Here is a 20,916-nt window from a genome sequence, read left to right on the forward strand (position 1 = left end):
TATCATGATCAACTTATTTCTTTCTCTCTCTCTCTCTATTTTTTCCCCTTTTGTTCTACCCAGTTATGTGGAGGATTTCTTGCCCTTTTTGGAGGTTTAAGGTCTTCTGCTGGTGTTCAGTAGATGTTCTGTGTGAATCTTTATATGTGTAGATTTTTTTTTTGATATATTTGTGGGCCAAGGTGAATTCCATGCCTTACTCCTCCGCCATCTCCATCCCACCCCCCTCATTTCTTTATTTTTTATCTTTTTTATTTATTTATTTTTTTCTGTACCTGCTCCATGCGGAACTTCCTGGGCCAGGGCTTGAACCTGAGCTGTAGCCAGAGCCATAGCAGTGACAACACTGGGTCCTTGACCCACTGAACCACCAGGGAGGTCCCTATTTTTTACCTTATTATTGTACCGTAAACTTGTAGATGCTGTGGCAGTTTCATAATTGTCAAGTAAATAATTTAAGTAATAGTCTATCTTGTTAATGTGCCATAATTTTCTTTGCTTATATTTTTGAACACTCGTTGCTTACAACTCTTTTTATGATAAATAACTCTTTAGTGATTGTAGCCATGACATTTCTAGTGTGCTTATAGTGAGACAAAATCGCATATGTATTTTCTTTCTTTCTTTTTTTTTTTTTTTTGAGGGCGTCACCCACAGCATTTGGAGGTTCCCAGGCTAGGGGTCAAATTGGAGCTATAGCTGCCAGCCTATGCCAGAGCCACAGCAACACCAGATCAGAGCTGCATCTTCGACCTACACTATAGCTCATGGCAACACTGGATCCTTAAGCCACTGAGCGAGGCCAGGGATCAAACCTGTGTCCTCATGGATGCTAGTCAGATTCGTTTCTGCTAAGCCACAATGGGAACACCTGCATAGGTATATTCATGGGCTTGAAATGTACCAGCCAATTGCTCTCTGGTGGGCTTTTAACTTTTTTTTTTTTAATATGCTTATTTGCATTTGCATATTTTCTTTGGCATGATGTCTATTCAATTCCTTTGCCTGTTTTGTTTGTTTGTTTGTTGTTTTTTGTTTTTTTGTTTTGTCTTTTTGCCATTTCTTGGGCCGCTCCCTCGGCATATGGAGGTTCCCAGGCTAGGGGTCGAATTGGAGCTGTAGCCACCGGCCTATGCCACAGCCACAGCAACTCGGGATCCAAGCCGCGTCTGCAACCTACACCACAGCTCACGGCAACGCCGGAACCTTAACCCACTGAGCAAGGGCAGGGATCGAACCCGCAACCTCATGGTTCCTAGTCGGATTCGTTAACCACTGCGCCACGATGGGAACTCCCAGACCTTTAACTTTTATGGTGTGCCAGCGTCACTGAATCAGCGATGAGCATGTTAAATATTGTGGATTTTAGGACCATGGGATTCTTTTGTAAAATTTGGCTTCTGATTTCCTTGTGCTATGAAGAGGGACTGTGGTGTGATGAATTTCTATTTTTATTGTCTTTTTTGGCTTCCCCTCGGCATGTGGAGCTCCTGGGCCAGGGATCAGATCCAGGTCTCTGTTGCGACCCAAGCCACAGCTGTAGCAACGCTGGATCCTTAATCCACTGTGCCGGGCCAGGGATCCAACCGGCATCCCAGTGCTCCCAAGACACTGCCAATCCTGTTGCGCCACAGTGGGAACTCCTGATGAATTTCTATCTTAAGAGCCTCTTTGTAACCCAGTGTGTATCTTCATTTCTCCATGAAAAACCCGTGTTTTGAATACTAAAATTTAATCTTTAACCAGTTAATACGGTGGATATAATTTTGTGGAGGTCAAATCATGCTGGAAGGATTATTACAGAAAACGGTAGGTCCTGCCTCCAGCCCTCATGTGGACATTAACGCTTGGCTGGTTGGCTCACGTGTGGAGTTCCAGGCTGGATGTTGTGTCTCCTTACAATTGGAAAGGTGCAGGCCCTGAGCATAGTAGCGTCCAGAGTTACTGTTGAGAAACCCGGGGCCCATCTGTGTCCTGATCCTTTGTTGGTGCCTGTTTTTGTCTTCTCATTTCTGGGAGCTCTTAGGAGCCTCTCTTCTGCCTTGAAGTTGAATGATGAGGTGGTTGGAAAAAGTAGTCTCCTCCTTGCTTGTATTGGGCGCTTGCTGGAAAGTCACATCTCTCGGTTCTGGAAAATGTCGGGGGTACTATTTCTTGTCCCATTGCTTTCCATCTTCTTTTCGTGGCTCTTTTTGCAGTTCCTCTTGTTGGACTGCCGGACCTCCTGGACTAAATCATGTAATGTTTTGCCCTTTGTTCCCGGCTTCTTTCACATAACGTAATGTCCAGATGCATCCATGTGGCAGTACGTGTTAGACTTCTTTCCCTTTTATGGCAGAATGATTAGTGTTCCGTTATAGGAATAGACCACATGTTATTTACGCATTTATCAGCCGATAGAATTTGAGTTGTTTCTTCCACTTTGGGACTACTGTGAATTATGCATCTAAGACCCTTTGTATATCTTTAGTTTAATTTTATTTTAGGGATTACTATTTTTTATTATAGGCTGCTCTGCAAAAGAATCACTTGGACAGTCTTCAAAAAAAATTCAACTACTTGCGTTCTGTGTCGGCCCCACAGACCTGAATTACAAGGAAAAAGGGTCAAGGATCTTTACTTAAAGAAAGTTCTTTGGTTGATTATGATACACTCTTCTGTTTAACCTCTCCTAAATTGGGGACTCATTTAGTAAATATTCATATGCATGCCTCTCCAAAATTAATGTGATGTTGTACTTGCTGTAGTTAAAGAACTCAAACATTACAGAGAGACTGTGAGGTCACTTTGTTTCTCTCCCCCTCCCTGTTTCCCTTCCTTTTTGGGGGCCATTAATATTGTGGATTTTTAAAAACTGTACATGAAACTCTATGTTTATCTCCATAAGCAATACACATGTTCTGTATTTTTATTTTTTGAGAAATTTTGGGGTATATTTATTTAAGTATAGTTGAATCACAGCGTTGTGCTAGTGTCTGCTGTCACAGCAAAGTGACCCTGTCACACATACATTCCCTTTCTTATATGCTTGTCCATCAGGGTCTCTCCCAAGTGACCCAGTGTCATTCCCTGTGGTGAGCAGTAGGATCTCACTGCTTATCCATTCTAAAAGTCACATTTGGGAATTCCTGTTGAGGCTCAGCCGTAAAAAATCCAACTGGTATCCATGAGGATGCGGGTTCAATCCCTGGCCTCACTCAGTGGGTTGAGGATCTGGTGGTGTTGTGGTGTATGTCGCAGGCGCAGCTTGGATGTCGCTTTGCTGTGGCTGGTGTAGGCCAGCAGCTGCAGCTCTGATTAGACCTCTAGCCCAGGAACCTTCCATGTGTGGCAGGCATGGCCCTAAAAAGCAAAAACCAAAAAAAAAAAAAAGGCAGCAAAAGTAATACTTTGTATCTATCAACCTCAAACTCCCCGTCCATCCCACTCCCTCCCCTCCCCTTGGCTTTAGATTCCACATATGAGTGATCTCATATGGTATTTTCTTTCTCTTTCTGACTTTTTCACTTAGTATGAGACCTCTAGTTGCATCCATTCATTCTTTTTAAAAAATATTCCTTTCCATTTTGATTTATCCCAAGAGATTGGATATAGTACCTTGTTATCTATCTATTCTAAATGTAAGAGTTTGTATTTTTAATGATTAATTGGTATCATTCTCTTTGAATGCTCTGCAATTTGCTTTTTTCAAAAACAACATTATGTTTTGAGACATAGCCACACTAATATATGTAATTCTATCTCATCTTCTGCTGTGTTTCATCTTATCTCATTAAAAAAATGATCTCATCTCAGAGTTTAGTTCCTGCCCTGGCTTAGGTTCTGTCATATTGTGTGAAATGTTCTTTGACGAAGTAGAAGACAGGGACGGCCATGGAATGACAAAGCCCGGCCTGGAGGAACCTGAGAGGACATCCAGCCCAGAGCCTTCTCTTCCCAGAGGAGGAACTCAAAGCCCAAGGAGCTTAGGTGATTTGCACTAATTAGCAGTACAGTCTGATGCTAGAACCTTCTGTGTTGTCAGCATCGCTTGGGTTTATAGGTCTTTGTGCCTGTGCACTCCGGCAAAGTCCTTCAAGTATCCTCTGGGGAGACAGACACTTGATGATTTATGGAAATGATATTATTTGTCACAGTATCGTTTTGTAGTAAACAACATCGTGGAGAAGTGTCAGCAAGGAAATTAATCTTGCTCAAGCTAAAAATAGATACTCTTGACTATTATGGAGAAAATGTATGCTTATCAAATGATATTAAGCATCATAAGCAGCATTACTGCTTGTAGAACAATTTTCTTATTTTAAGCAGGATGTACCAGACCAGTTTTCCCAAGAGAGCTTTGTAAGCAAGCATTGTCTCCATAAAATCAACCCTGGTTCTTCACAAGTATCTGGCCATACCTGATTCAGTGAACATCATTCTTCATAACACACTCAACAAGGCCTTGGTTGCATAACCAGTTTCCACTTATGGCCTGGTAACAAGGAACACAGATTTTTATTGAACCCAGGCAGATAACTATATTGCATACAAAATAAAAAGATTGAATATGAATTTTTGAATTCTGGAGGGGTCAGCAGAGAGAATATCATTTGCAAATGTTTCATTTCAAAATATAAAAGCAGAATCCACGACAATGTTAAGATTTGTAAAAAGCTTAAGAGGGAAAACAGGGCTTTCTTACATATCCAGAAAATAGGACATTAAAATAACACCAGTATTCCAAACAAAAACCAAACTTATCCCTCACCAATTCATTGTGTCCTATGTAATTCTTGTTCCACTGGATCTGGAATTAGTAGTCTCAGGAATCTATCTGCATCTCAACTTGAGCTTTGGAAATTCTGACTCAGTCCGGTTGTGTCATCTCAAAATCCTTTAACTGATGCCATTAGAAGCCTATACCCTAAAGTTCTTGGTATAGAATCCTTTTCTCTGGAGCTCCGAGCAGTCATTCCACATAGTAGGTTAAGCATTTTAGCCTGTAGTTGATTACAAAAGCTTTTAGGGAAGCTAAGAAAAATACCTGTGGATGACAAAAGACTTAAATTAACTGTGGGTAATTAATTACCAGTAATTTTGAAATGTGAAAGACTTGATGAGAATTATGACAAGAATAATGCACTTGACAAGAAAATTTGGTTATATAGGCTAACTGGCAGAAATATTATATTAAGTGGCAGAAATATTAGCTGGCAGAAAGTGAAATTAAAAAAACAATTCCATTTATAATTGCAACAAAAATAATAAAATACCTAGGAATAAATTTAACCAAGGAAGTGAAAGACCTATGCACGGACGAGTTTAAGATGTTATTGAAAGAAATTGAAGACGATGCAAATAAGAGGAAGGATATTCCATGTTCATGGATTAGAAGAATTAATATTGTCAAAATGTCTATATTACCTCAAGCAATCTACAGAATCGATGCAATTCCTATTAAAATCCCAAGGACATATTTTCACAGAGACAGAACAAAATGTTCTAAAATGTGTATCGAGCCACACAAGACCTTAACTAAGCAAAGTGATTCTGAGCAAAAGGGAAAAAGGGGGTTCTTGTACACTCTCTGCTTTCATGCTATGTAACAAAGCCATAGTAATCAAAACAACATGATATTGGAAGAAAAAAGATACTGATCAATGGAACAGAATTGCGAGCTCAGAAATAAACTCATGCAGATGTGGACAATTACTTTATGGCAGAAGAGCAAAGAACATGCAGTGGAGAGAGGATAGTTTCTTCAATGAGTAATGTTGGGCAAACTGGATAACCACATGTAAAAAAACTGAGGTTAGATTACCATCTCATACCATACACAAAAGTGAACTCACAACGGACTAAAGACTTGAATGTAAGATATGAAAACATAAACCTTCTAGAAGAAAATATAAGCAGTAGGCTCTTTGACATCAATCTTGGCAGTATATTTTTGGATCTGTCTCCTCAGGGGAGGGAAACAAAAGCAAAAATAAACAAATTGGGGAGTTCCCATTGTGGCTCAGTGGAAACAAATCCAGCTAGTATCCATCAGGATGCAGGTTTGATTCCTGGCATCACACAGTGGGTCAGGGGGCTGGTGTTGCTGTGAGCTGCGGTATAGGTTGCAGATGTGGTTTGGCTTCCGCATTGCTGTGGTGGTGGTGCAGGCCGGCAGCTGTGGCTCTGATTTGACCCCTAGCCTGGGAACTTCCATATGCTGCACATGCGGCCCTAAAATGCAAAAAAATAAAAATCAGAAAATTAAAAACATAAACAAACTGGATTACATCAAACTAAAAAGCTTTTGGACAGTAAAGGAACTGAATGAAACAAAAAGCCTACTTTTTCTCCCATCTACTGAATGGGAGAAGATATTTGCAAAAGATGAACTGACAAGGGATTACTATCCAAAATATACAAAGAACTCATGTAACTTTACATCAAAAAGACAAACAACCCAATGAAAAATGGGCAGAGAACCTGAATGGACATTTTTTCCAAAGAAGATGTAAAGATGGCCAACGGGCACCTGAAAAGATGCTCAGCGTCGCTAACTATCAAGGGAATGCAGATCCAAACCACAATGAGATATCACCGCACACCTGTCAGAATGGCTTCTCTCAAAAAGACGACAAGTGATAAGTGTTGGTGAGGTTATGGAGAAAAGGGAACACTTATACACTGTTGGTGAGAATGTACATTGGTGCCATTGCTATGGAAGACATTGTGCAGAGTCCCTAAAACATTAGGAATAGAACCACCATATGATCCAGCTATCCCCCTTCTGGGTCTTTATCCAGAGAAAAAGCCTACTAGTTTGAAAAGATACATGCACCCCAGTGTTCACTGTGGCGTTATTTATAACAGCCAAGATATGGAAACAACCAACCTAAGTGCCCTTCAGTGGATGCATGGATAAAGATGTCACACACACACGCCCAGAAATGATATTCAACTATAAAAATGATGAAATCTTGCCATTTGTGACCACATGGATGGACTTCAGAGGTGTTATGAGAAGTGAAATAAGTCAGATGGAAAAAGACAAGCACTTAGGATTTCACTCAATAGGTGGAATATAGAAAACTCATAAACAAACGAAATAAGTGAACAAACCAAAACCTAACCAAAACAAACATATGGATACAGAGCACAGAGTAGCGGTTAGCAGACGGGGAGGGAGGGGGTCATATGGGTAAAGGGGGGCAACTGTCCAGTGAAGGATGGAAGCCACATTTTGGTGGTGAGTGCACTGTGGGTTATACGGAGGCAGAAATGTAATGTTGTGTATGGGAAACATAAGGTTATAAATCAGTGTTACCTCAAAAGTGTAAAATAAATCAGTAGCAGATGAAAAAATCTGGTTGTTTCTGCAGCATGCAAGATGAAAGAATAAAGTCAATCCAGGAGTTCTCGTCATGGCGCAGAGGAAATGAACCCGACTAAGAACCATGAGATTGCGGGTTCGATCCCTGGCCTTGCTCAGTGGGTTGAGGATCTGGCGTTGCCGTGAGCTGTGGTGTTAAGTCGCAGATGCAGCTTGGATCTGGCGTTGCTATGGCTCTGGCGTAGGCCGGTGCTGCAGCTCTGATTAGACCCCTAGCCTGGGAACCTCCATATGCCTCAAGTGCGGTCCTAAAAAGACAAAAAAAAAAAAAAAGAAAGTCCATCCAAATAAGTTGTAGGCAAAATATAAATGCAATCACCAGGCCTATTTTGAAAGGTGACTGCAATCATTCTATCTTGTTTATAAAAACGGATGAATAGAGGAAAAACCTTGATATAACAAAAGTAACCGGAGAACTGTACTACGAATATATCAAGAACGTGGACCATGCAACATACTATGGTTCCAACCTTCCCACAGCGACGCCGGCTTTGCTCAGAAGAGGGTTCAGTTCCCTCTGTTGGGGTCTTGGTTGCCTCTGCTAGTGAAAGAGGGGAGTCTCTCTTAGGACACATCCAAGTCAGGTGAAGAAGGCACGGATGGTATGTCTGGATAATGTAATTTGGGCCCCAAATGATACGTGATTAAAAGTTTGGATATGGCCGCATCTGCTGCATATAAAGGTTCCCAGGCCAGGGGGCCAGTCGGACCTGGCGACCTGCACCAGAGCTCACAGCAATGCCAGATCCTTAACCTGCTGAGCGAGGCCAGGGATTGAACCTGCGTCCTTGTGGATACTAGTCAGATTCATTTCCACTGAACCACGACAGGAACTCCCTGGATATTCATTTTCTGATGTGATTAGTGAGCTCCGTTGAAAGCGATTCCGAGTAATGGCAAAAACGTGTACATGAGCCCAGTGCTTCCCGGTGATCTGACGAGGACGGCCAGGCTGAACAGGTGATCCAGGTGCAGGAAAGGCAGCAGCAGAAATGAACCTGGGGCAGAAACAGCCACGCTGAAGGTTCCTAATTTAAACCACGAGACAAGCAGCAGAGAGAGTGGACCCTGCTAAGGCCCATGCTGTGGTTCAAGATCAGCAGAAGGAAATACCTCAAACACAAAGTCAGACACAAAGAACTAGAAACCAGGAGGGAAGGCAGGCGCGCAGAGGTTTCAGGAGACCTGGTACGGGAACAAGACAGTCCCCGAAAGAGCAAAGAGCAGAGAGCAGGTGGAGCGGAATCATGGCTGAGGGCGAGCTGAGGGCCCTGCAGCTGAGGGTGACACTGCAGCCTCCCCTCCAGCCCCTGGTCTGGTTCACTGTTGTGGTTTTATGTCTGTCTGAAGTTTTGCTTATTTTCAGGGAGTTCCTATCATGGCTCAGTGGAAGCGAATCTGACTGATATCCACGAGGACACAGGTTTGATCCCTGGCCTTGCTCAGGGGGTTAAGGATCTGGCATTGCTGTGGCTGTGGTGTAGGTCACAGACATGGCTTTGATCTGGCATTGCTGTGGCTGGGGTGGAGGTTGGCGGCTACAGTTTGAATTCCACCCCTAGCCTGGGAACCTTCATATACTGTGGGTGTGGTCCTAAAAAGACAAAAAAAAAAAAAAATTTTCTTCTTCTCAGGCTTAAGTCCTGAAACTAGCAACATACTTAGTGCTGCTCCCACTTTTTACAATTTAAAAAAATTATTTATTTGTGGCCACAGCATGTGGAACTTCCCAGGCCAGGGATAGAACCCGTACCACAGCAGCACTCCAAGCTGCTGCAGTGACAATGCCAAGTTCTTAAGCTACTAAGCTACCAGGGAACTCCATTCTCACTTTTAAAAAAAATGTTGTTGGAATTCCCGTCATGGTGCAGTGGAAACAAATCTGACCAGACACCATGAGGTTGCGAGTTCAGTCCCTGGCCTCGCTCAGTGGGTTAAGGATCCGGCATTGCCGTGAGCTGTGGTGTAGGTTGCAGACACATCTCAGATCTGGCGTTGCTGTGGCTGTGGTGTAGGCCGGTGGCTACAGCTCCAATTCGACCCCTAGCCTGGGAACCTCCACATGCCATGGGTTGCAGCCCTAGGAAAGACAAAAGACAAATAAAATAAAATAATAAGACTGTTGTAAAAAACACTGCTGGTCAGCCGCGTTAAGTATAGCTACACAGTTGTATAAAAAGTTCTCCAGAAACTTTTCATTTTGCAAGGCTGAAACTCCAGAGTTGTACACATCCCTGTTTTCCCCATCCCGTGCCCCCGGGAACCAGCGTGTTACTTTTTTTTATTATTATTATTTTTTAATTTTTTAATTTTTTTTGTCTTTTTGCCATTTCTTGGGCCGCTCCCGCGGCATACAGAGGTTCCCAGGCCAGGGGTCGAATCGGAGCTGTAGCCACCGGCCTACACCAGAGCCACAGCAACGCGGGATCCGAGCCTCGTCTGCAACCTACACCACAGCTCACAGCAACGCCGGATCGTTAACCCACTGAGCAAGGGCAGGGACCGAACCTGCAACCTCATGGTTCCTAGTCGGATTCGTCAACCACTGCGCCACGACGGGAACTCCGTGATGGCTTTTTTCACTTAGTATCGTGTACTCAGGGTTCCTCCATGTTGTAGCAGGTGTCAGAATTTCCATTCCTTCTCTTTCATGCTTATGTTATATGAACAATATGCCATCGTATGTACATGGCACGCGTCCATCCATTCCTCCAGCGATGAGGTTTGGCTTGCTTCCATCTCTGGGCTGTCAGCCTGAGAGCATTCTCATCTTTTAAGGATCCATTTCCTGTCGAATCTTCTTGCTTTGGCTCATTAGTCTTCTTGTCTCTCCTTTACTTCTGTTTAAATGAAAGTCTGTTTTTAAAAATTTCTCCCGGAGTTTACGGTCATTATCTGTTAGAGAGTGTACTTGCGACCCCTTGCCTATGCTGGAATTGGAGTTGTCAGTGAACCTAGATTTTAGCAAAGATCGAGACATGTTATTTATAACAATGAAACAACAAAGGAAAATTGAAATGAAGGGCAGATGCCAATAGGAAGCAAGCTGGAGTGGCAGTAATAATATCAGATATAGAAGATTTCAGAGCCAAAAGGATTCACTAGGTGAAAGAGGTATCATATAATGAAAAATGAAAAAAATATATGAAGAAAATATAGGATACATTTATATATATATAAATGTGTATAAATATAGTCATGGATCTTTATGGATCATACTACATGACAGTCAAAAAGATAATTCAGAAACTCCTAGAAATACAATGAAAACTTGTTAAAAACATACCTTTCAATAAATACATTGTACTTACTATGTATAAGACACTGTTTTAAGCATACAAACAAATGCGATTTTGTTTGTTTGTTTGTTTGTTTTTTGGCTTTTTAGGGCTGCACTCGTGGCATATGGAGGTTCCCCGGCTAGGGGTCGAATCAGAGCTGCAGCTGCCGGCCTACACCACAGCCACAGCAACGCGGGATCCAAGCCACATCTGCGACCTACACCACAGCTCACGGCAACCCTGGACCCACTGAGCGAGGCCAGAGATCGAACCTGCAACCTCATGGTTCCTGGTCGGATTTGTTTCCACTGGGCCATGATGGGAATTCCCCATACAAACAAATGTAATCAGCAAACTGAATTTTTAAAAATTTAAAAATTAATTTATTCCAGCTTTATTGAGGTCTAATTGAATATAGCACTGGAGTTTAAAGCATACAGCATAATGATTTGACTTACATATATCATGACATGAATCACCGTAAGTTTAGTAAATATCTATCATCTCAGATAAGAAATTAACGACTTGGAAAACAACTTTTCCTTGTGTGAGAATTCTTAGGATTTACCCTCTTAATAACTTTCATGTATAATGTACAGTGTTGTTAATTTTATTTATCATGTTGAACAGTACGTCTGTCGTACCTATTTATCTTGTAAGTGGAAATTTGTATCTTTGTCTGCTGTCATCCCCTTCCCCTCTCCCCACCCCTGCCTCTGGTAACCGCAGATTTTTTTCCTTTGAGTTCATTTGTTTGTGTTCAGAGCACACTGACCAACAACACACTGTTAGTCTCTGGCGTACACCATCCATACACCATCGTGGTTCAGTGTTTCTGTGCAGTTGAAATGATCACCGTGCTGTTTATCTGTTATCATTCAGAGCTACTACATAATTATCGACTGTATTCCCCATATTGTACATTTTGTAACAGTGATTCATTTATTTTGTAACTGATAGTTTTCACCTCTTACCTCCTTTACCTGTTTTTCTCCTCCCTCCTTCCTTCTTCCTTCTGGTGATCTCCCGTTTGTTCTCTGTATCTATGCCTCTGTTTCTGTTTGGTTATGTTTGTTCCTTTGTTTTTTAGATTCCACGTATAAGTGGTATCACATGGTATCTGTCTTTCTCTGTTTGACTTATTTCACTTAGCATAATACCCTCTAGGTCCATCCATGCTGTTGCAAATGGCAAGATTCCATTCTTTTTTATAGCTGAGTAATATTCCATTACACACACACACACACACACACACACACACACACACACACCCCATTACATAGATATAATATACACACCACACCTTTGTCCACTCATCTATTGATTGGCACATTGTCTGCTTCCATGTCTCGGCTATTGTAAAGAATGTGGCAGTGAACGTTGGGGTGCATGTCTTTTTTCAGATTAGTGTTTTCATTTTCTTCGGATAAATACCATTGAGTGCAAATGATGGATGGAATGGTGGTTCTGTCTTTAATTTTTTGAGGAATCTTCATACTGTTTTCCATAGTAGCCGCTCCAGTTTACATTTTCATCAAGAGTGCAGGGAGATTCCCTTTTTTCCACACCCTCTCCAACACTTTTTTTTTTTTTTTGTCTTTTTCCAGGGCTGCCCCTGCAGCATATGGAGGTTCCCAGGCTAGGGGTCGAATTGGAGCTGTAGCCGCTGGCCTGTGCCAGAGCCACAGCAACGCTGGATCCAAGCCGCGTCTGCAACCTACACCACAGCTTACGGCAACACCGGATCCTTAACCCACTGAGTGAGGCCAGGGATCGAACCCACAATCTCATGGTTCTTAGTCGGATTCGTTAACCACTGCGCCACCAAGGGAACTCTACCAACACTTGTTATTTGCCGTCTTTTTAATAATAGCCATTCTGACAGGTGTGAGGTGATATCTCGTTATGATGTTGGCTGGCATTTCCCTGATGATAAGTGATGCTGAGCATCTTTTCACGCGCCTCTTGGCCGTCTGTGTATCTTCTTTGGAAAAATGTCTCCTCAGGTGTTCTGCCCATTAAAAAATTTTTTTAAGTTGAATTCTATGAGTTCTTTGTATGTTTCAGTTATCAATCTCTCATCAAATGTATTGTTTGCAATATCTTCTCCCATTCGGTACTCAGCCCTTTTCATTTATTTGTAGTTTCCTTCACTGTGGAAAAGCTTTTTAGTTTGATGGAGCTTAGTTTGTTTATTCTTGCTTTTGTTTCCCTTGTCTGAGGAGACATCCAAAAAATATTGCAAATATTGGTGTCAAAGAGCCTCCTGCTTATGTTTTCTTCTAGAAGTTGTAGGGCTTCAGGTTTTACACTTCAATCTTTAATCAGTTTAGATTTGTTTTTTATATATGGGGTGAGAAAGTAGTCCAGTTTGATTTTTTGGCGTGTAGCTGCCCAGTTTTCCTGACACCATCAATTGAAGAGAGTGTCTTGTCCTCACCGTATAAACAGCTTCTGAACCTGTCATGTTCTTGGTCATAAAAAAATACCTTCATAGGGAGTTCCCTTCATGGTGCAGCAGAGACGAATCAAACTGGAATCCACGAGGATGCAGGTTTGATCCCTGGTCTCGCTCAGTGTGTTGGGGATCCAGTGTTGCCGTGAGCTGTGTTGTAGTTTGTACACTCGGCTCAGATCCTGCCATGGCTGTGGCTGTGGCTATGTTGGCAGCTGTAGTTCCGATTCGAGCCCTCACCTGGAAACCTCCATATGCTGTGGGTACAACCCTAAAAAGCAAAAAAAAAAAAAAAAGAGGGATACCTTCATAGGAGTTCCTGTCGTGGTTCGGCAGAAACAAATCTGACTCGGTTTTGATCCCTGGCCTCGCTCAGTGGGTTAAGGATCCAGCATTGCCATGAGCTGTGGTGTAGGTCGCAGACGCACCTTGGATCTGGCGTTGCTATGGCTGTGGTGTAGGCCGGTGGCTACAGTTCCAATTCGACCCCCAGCCTGGGAACCTCCATGTGCCACAGGTGCAGCCATAAAAAGACAAAAGAGAATATACCTTCTTGAGTTTCAAAAAGGGAAGATTTTACAGCTACATTTTTATCCCACGTCTAGAATTAGAACCTGAAAGGGGACTATTATAAAAACTTAAATAAATATATACCATTTCATATAACTCCATATTCACGTGAAAATAAAACCGATATTATAAATCATCAAATAATCAGCAAAAGAAATTATTTTATAGCCAAACCCCAATATGTAGCCAAATTTCTATACAGAGGAAAATTGTTAACTTTAAATATTCTTAAAATTAAAAAAGAAAGGTTAAAACTTTGTAAAATAAATATTCAACTTAAATATTTCATGTATATATAACATATGTGAAATATAAAAATTAGGGAGTTCCTGTTGTGGCTCAGTGGGTTATAAACCCGACTAGTATCCATGAGGTTGCAGGTTCAACCCCCAGCCTTGCTCAGTGGGTTAAAGATCTGGTGTTGCTGTGAGCCGTGGTGTAGGTTGCAGATGTGGTTTGGAACGCATTGCTGTGACTGTGGTGTAGGCTGGCAGCCGGCCCTAAAAAGCAAAAAAAAAAAAAAAAAAAAAAATCCTAGCTCTGTCCTGACTTGCAGTGTAATATTTTCTGCCTTTATCCTCTTGTCTCTGAGATGTGAGTGGCAGGGACAGCCCTCCTGACCTACGACCTACGTTACCTCCTCCCCTCCTGTGGTGAAGACTAAATGACGGTGAAGACAAACACAATTTGGATAGTTAAATGGTGCTGCAATGCCTGCCTTTGTCCTTAGGAAAATGCTGAAACATTCTCAATTTATATGATGCAGGTGACAAAATCGCCCGAGGAAGCTTCATCCCTTCCCAATGGTGACGTGGCTGGAGAGGCGCAGAGCACCACCGAGGTAAGAGCTGGTGTCTTGAACTATCTTCCCAGAAATCTGTTTAATGTCTGGGTTCTAATCTTTCCATCTCTTTGTCTGTCTGTTGACCTCATCTATCGTCTGTCCATCCATCCATCTATCTATCTATCTATCTATCTATCTATCTATCTATCTATCTATCCCATTAATCAATTATCTATCTATTCTATCATCTATCTATCCTGTCAATCAGTTATCTGTCTACTCAGTCATCTGTCCATCCATCCATCCATCCATCCATCCATCTACTTTATCTATCAGTTGTCTGTCTGTCTGTCTATCTATCTATCTATCTATCTATCTGCCATATCTGTCTACCCATCCATCCATCCATCCATCCATTCATCCATCTACCTTATCTATCAATTATCTGTCTGTCATCCATCTACTTTATCAATCTCTCAATTGTCTATTTATCTATTATCTATCAATTATCTGTCTGTCATCTACCTACTTTATCCATCTATCAATTATCTATTTATCTATCAATTATCTATCTCCTCTCTATCTGCCTGTGTCTCTATATCTCTACCTATCATCCGTCTTTTTTAATCTCTAAAATCATAAAGCCTCTCTCCCCATGGAATCCTTTGGAATTCTCTTTACCATCCTCAAATGGGTGAACTAACTCCTTATTCGGGCCTTTATGCCCGTGGGTTGGTTGGCTGACTTGCACTGACACAGCAGATCAGCACGCCCAGGGCTCGGATATTACACTCTGCGGGTCTGCGTTTGCTCGTTTATACACGGTATCTAAATGAGGAAAGCACAGGAGGTGAGGTCTCAGTTTCCCTGGAAGCTCATCCGAGGTGCGTGACACTGCGGGTTTCCTGCCTGACCAGGGAGCAGAGAAGCCTGGAGAAGGTGGAGAACATGAGGCTCAGAAGGAGGAGAGTGAAGAGGCGGGCGACCTCGGCGGATCCCAAGAGAAGCATGTGAGTGTTTGCTTTTTTTCCGCCCTTGTTTCACTGGACTCGGTTCTGTTTAACAAGTGTTTATGAAGCTCCTACCGGGTGCCAGGTATCTTTCTGGGCGCAGGACAGGGAGCTGGGCTTTTAGCCTGGAGGCGGCAGGGAACTTCACGTACTGTGTTAACTGCTGCACTGAGGTGGGTGGAGGACTCAAGAGGCGGGAGGAAGGACCCTGAACCTACAGATGCCGTTAGCGATGTGTCCTGGTGTTGTCAGGGTTAGGTTGGGTTCAGGTCTTTCTCAAACAAGGGACGTCATGCCTGGTCATGAGCAGTGACGGACCCCCGGCATCCGTCTACTAGTGGGATTGGTGGGAAGGTGCCGAGGATAAGAGGGGCCGGGAGAGGGAAGCAGACACCTCTGCAAATCCAATCAGGGCAATTGCAGGTCATGGCTGATGCGAGCCCTGTGATCTGATTCTTCTTTGTTGTTGTTGTTGCACCCGTGGCTTATGGAGGTTCCCAGGCTAGGGTTTGAATCAGAGCTGTAGCTGCCAGCCTACACCACAGTCACAGCAACATGGGATTGGAGCCCTGTCTATAACCTACACCTCATCTCAAGGCAACACCAGATCCTTAATCCACTGAGCAGGGCCGGGGATTGAACCCACATCCTCATGGATACGAGTTGGGTTCTTAACCTACTGAGCTGCAGCGGGAACTCCCTGTGATCCAATTCTAAATGGTTCCAGAGCAGAGGCCGCAGGGTAAAGGGCTGAGGGGAGACTGGTTCTAAGAGTAAAGGCAGTAGGGATCAGATGGGCTGCTTATTCAAGGGATTCTGAAAATGTGACTGGAAGCTGGGCAGGGGGAGACTCTGGCTCAGAGGGAGCCGGAACAAGGTGGGGTTGAGGGCATCGAGCTGAGCCTCTCCTTGGGAGAACTGCAGTGTGGGCCATTTGTAGTGAAAATTGTCCACCAAACCCTGATGGTTTGCATCTGTACCTCTCTACTGATTCCAGGAGAAGTGCAGACAGCTTTTAGGGTACATGGGACCCTTGTTTCCAGCAGATGGAATGTGGCTGGGCAAGGGGCCTAGACCCACAACCATGCCATGGAAAGTGGGGGAGAGCAGGGGCATCAGTTTGTCTTTATTGTGACTAATTTAAATTTGGGAGGAGGAACCAAGACAGCAAATTCCCTCAACTTGGAACTCTGCTCTTTCAAAAGGTCCATCATTTAAGACTCATGGGCATTTCTGTTTTGAAGAAAGGTGACATCTTTTTTCTTTTGTGTGTGTTTTTAGGGCTTGCAGTTGCAGCATATGGAGATTCCCAGGCTAAGGGTTGGATCGGAGCTGTAGCTGCCGGTCTACAGCACAGCCACAGCAACCCTGGATCCGAGCCGCACCTGCGACCTACACCACAGCTCACGGCAAAGCCAGATCCTCAACCCACTGAGTGAGGCCAGGGATCGAACCCTTGTCCTTATGGATGTTGGTCGGATTCGTTACCACTGGGCCACGACAGGAACTCCCAGAAAGGTGACAACTTTCATCTCGACCTAGAGGTTAGGTGGGGTCTCGTGGCAGCCTGTATAATTCAGAGATAATAAATTTCAAATGAAATAGGGTGACAGTTTAATTATCTTGCAGTTTATAAGAACCTATCTACAAAATGGAAACAGACTCACAGACACAGAGAACAGACTCCTGGTTGCCAAGGGGGTGGGGAGGGAGCGGGATGGACGGGGGGAGTTTGGGGTTAGTAGATACACCTATCACATTTAGAATGGATAAGCTGGGAGGTCCTGCTGTGCAACCTAGGAACTAATCCAGTCTCCCAGGATAGACCACGATGGAAGATAGTATCAGGAAAAGAATGTGTGTATATGTATGATGGGGTCACTTTGCTGAACAGCAGGAATTGACACAACAGACAGAGCCTCCTTGCCTGCCCGCTTGCATCTCTCACAAGCATCCTATCTTAATAAATCTATTTCTTGCCTATCCAAAAAAAAAAAATCGACACAACATTATAAATCAACTGTACTTTAATAAAAAAAACGCAAAATCAGGAGTTCCCAGTGTGGCTCAGAGGTAACTGACCCAACTAGTATCCATGAGGATGCAGGTTCCATCCCCAGCCTTGTTCAGTGGGTCGCCGATGTTGCCGTGAGCTGTGGTGTAGGTCGCAAACGTGGCTCAGATCCTGTGTTGCTGTGGCTGTGGTGGAGGCTGGCAGCTACAACTTTGATTTGACCCCTAGCCGGGAAACTTCCATATGCTGTGGGTGTGGCCCTCAAAAGTAAAACAAACAAACCAAAATCTTTAAAAACATTTTATAATTTGGACTTGGCATGAATTGCTTAATGCATTTGGACAGCATTATTGGTTTATAATTCAGTTTGGTTGTTTTCAGACAGAGAGGCCAAGGGAAAAGCATTGCAGTGTTTCTCCCACGAGACCAAGAGGAGGGTTGCAATTGTAGAGCCAGACCTGCCCCATTTTACAGCAAGCACAGAGGTGGCTTCCGCTTCTTAGCTGCGGGGCTGGTTATTAGCGAAGGAATAAGCCATCCACCCCGGGGATTCTCTGTTCATCTTTTTAAAAATTGTGAGCCCTTCTGCAAAGTAAATTCTAATCGCGTGACTCCTCAAAGGAATAAAAAACCCCATCATTTTGTTGTTTTTGCCTGGGCTGTGATGACGAAATGACGAACTAGGAGACATTTTATTTTGGACAAAGATAGCATTAACATTAATGATCAATTCCTTCATAATATTTATTCTGTGTAAAGATAGATTTTGACTTTTGACACGCAGGTGCCCCTGGAACACCCACCTCCTTCTGCTCCCATCCCCTTCAGTCTGGCTGCTTCCACTTCCTTGGCTCCAAGCCCTAAGCTCCAAGCTCTTTTTTCCAGGGATCATCTAGTTTCATCACCTCTCCCAGCCCAGGGTTTTGAAAAGCAAGGCCTGTAACTTCTTCCCTAGGGGCAGGGAACCAGGACAAGTATGTGGCTCTCTCCTTGAAGTGTTGGAGGATCAGCCAGCCTGTTCTCTCCCTCTGACTTGGGAAGCGGGGTAAGAAAACGAGAGTTCTGTCCACGTGTACAGCCACGCTAGCCATGCCCAGGGCTGCAAATGTGTTGTAACCTTTCCTTCTGAAATAATTGCAGACCTACCAGGACATAGTACGAGTCCTGTGGCCCCTCCCCCTGGCTTCCTCCAGTGGTGACATCCCAGATGGTTATAGTAGGAGATGGGAATCAGGAACATGCCATTGGGGCATCTCTGTTAAGTAGACTTACAGACCTTATTCAGGGTTGGCCATTTTTAAAGAAAAATCTTATTGAAGACGAGTTGATTTGTGAGGCTGTGATAATTTCTGCTGTACAACAAAGTGATTCAGTTATACATGTATATACACCCCTTCCTTCTCAGATTCTTTCCCCATATAGATGATCACAGAATATTGGGTGGAGTTCCCTGTGCTGTACAGCCAGTCCCCGTGGACTGTCCACTCAGCATACAATAGTGTGCATATGCCAGTCCTAAACCCCCAGTCCGTCCCTCCCCCAAACCTGTCCCCTTTGATAACCACAAGTTTGTTCCCAACATCTGTGACTCTGTTTCTATTCTGTTGTTATTTATTTATTTATTTATTTTTGTCTTTTTGCCATTTCTTAGGCCGCTCTCGCGGCATATGGAGGTTCCCAGGCTAGGGGTCTAATCAGAGCTGTAGCTGCCAGCCTACGCCAGAGCCACAGCAACGCAGGATCCGAGCCGCGTCTGCAACCTACACCACAGCTCACGGCAACGCCGGATCATCAACCCACTGAGCAAGGGCAGGGATCGAACCTGCAACCCCATGGTTCCTAGTCGGATTCGTTAACCACTCCGCCACGACGGGAACTCCTGTTTCTGTTCTGCAGATAAGTTCATTTGTATCCTTTCCTTAGACTCCACATATGAGTGATATTATATGATGTTTGTCTTTACTGTCTAACTTCATTCAGCATGATGATTTCTAGGTCCATCCATGTTGCCGCAAATGGCATTATTTCGTTCTTTTTTATGGCTGAGTAATATTCCCTTGTATATACATACCAAATCTTCTCTAACCATTCCTCAGTTGATGGACATTTAGGTTGCTTCCATGTCTTGGCTATTGTAAATAGTGCTGCAGTGAACATAGGGGTGCATGTATCTTTTCGAATTATGTTTTTCTCTGGATATATGCCCAAGAGTGGGATTCCTCACTCGTACGGTAGTTCTATTTTTTGTTTTTTGAGGAACTGCCATACTGTTTTTTCTAGTGGTTATATTTTTTTCAAGCCTTTTGTGTGTTAAAAACCATTCTTTGCTGTGTTGAGAACCATTTTCAAGTGTGCAGTGGGAACGGCTCCCTCCAGTGGTAGTGGTATTAAACCGAGCGATAGACCCACTAAGTGTGTCTGAGTCATGTTCATCTGATCTCAGCTATTGCACACGGTCTCTCAGTAAACACTTGTAGATTCTCAGAGGATGCCATTTCAATGGGGCAAATATTCAAGAATATCATGTTGCTTTAAAAAACTCAGAAGTGAGGACAGAAACCATCATGCCCACTAATGATGTGGACCCCCCGTGACCACCAAGCCAAACCTCGGGGTCTTCAGCACAAGGCACTGAGATGTCAGTTACCTACCTGTTGACAGGTTGGGGCAGCATTTGGGAGGCAAGATGGTGAACACTGAAAAGTCCGTTCATTCCTGCCTAAGAAGATCGTACCTGTAGCTTCAGACCCCCCCTAGAGAGGGGACTTCATGTCCCCTTCTCTTATGTCCCCCCCGGGGAGGGGGTGGTAGTGAGGGGAGCTTGTAAATGGTACCAGAGGTGTAAAACAGGAAGGCAGAAGGTCACGTCAGCTTCTAGGCACCCTCTGAGAAAGGGACTGCAGACTGGGGGCAGCATGAGAGCTTCATGAAACGGGAGTTCCCGCTGTGGCTCAGCAGGTTAAGAGCCCGACTAGCATCCATGAGGATGCGGGTTCCATTCGTGGCCTTGCTCGGTGGATTAAGGATCTGGTGTTGATGGGAGCTGTGGTGTAGGCTGGCAGCTGCAGCTCTGATTCAACCCCTAGTCTGGGAACTTCCATGTGCTGCAAGTGGAGCCCTAAAGCAAAACAAAACAACTTCATGAAACCTGGAGACATAAAAGATGCAGATGGTTCATCTTGGTGTTGGGTTTTCATCCAGGTCAAAGTATTGTAAGTTTCTTTGCCAGCTCGGTGGTCCTCCCCACGAGATCCTGGATGGTCTGACTGCGTGATGATGGTGTATAAATCGCCCCACTCTGCTTCCTCCAAAATTGGGAGGGTAGCTGCTCAATCAAGAGACCAACGTTGGTTTAGGTCCTTGACAAGCCCGTGAGTCTAAAGCTGCCTCCCGGTACTGCCGCGGACATGAGAACCCAGCCCTTGCCCCCGAT

General features: G+C 43.7%; 1 protein-coding gene across 4 annotated transcripts in view; it reads left to right on the forward strand.

The window, feature by feature from the left end:
- SH3BGR (SH3 domain binding glutamate rich protein) overlaps window positions 1–20,916 on the forward strand; it is a 66,251-nt gene that overhangs the window by 29,823 nt on the left and 15,512 nt on the right. For all 4 annotated transcript variants that reach the window (XM_047796767.1, XM_047796759.1, XM_047796740.1 and 1 more), the window contains exons 4-5: window positions 14,442–14,516; window positions 15,377–15,469. In XM_047796767.1, coding sequence (XP_047652723.1) covers window positions 14,442–14,516; window positions 15,377–15,469 — 168 coding nt within the window. The remainder of the gene's footprint in view (window positions 1–14,441; window positions 14,517–15,376; window positions 15,470–20,916) is intronic.

The sequence above is a fragment of the Phacochoerus africanus genome, chromosome 1, assembly GCF_016906955.1.
Source record: "Phacochoerus africanus isolate WHEZ1 chromosome 1, ROS_Pafr_v1, whole genome shotgun sequence".
Taxonomy (NCBI): Eukaryota; Metazoa; Chordata; class Mammalia; order Artiodactyla; family Suidae; genus Phacochoerus; species Phacochoerus africanus.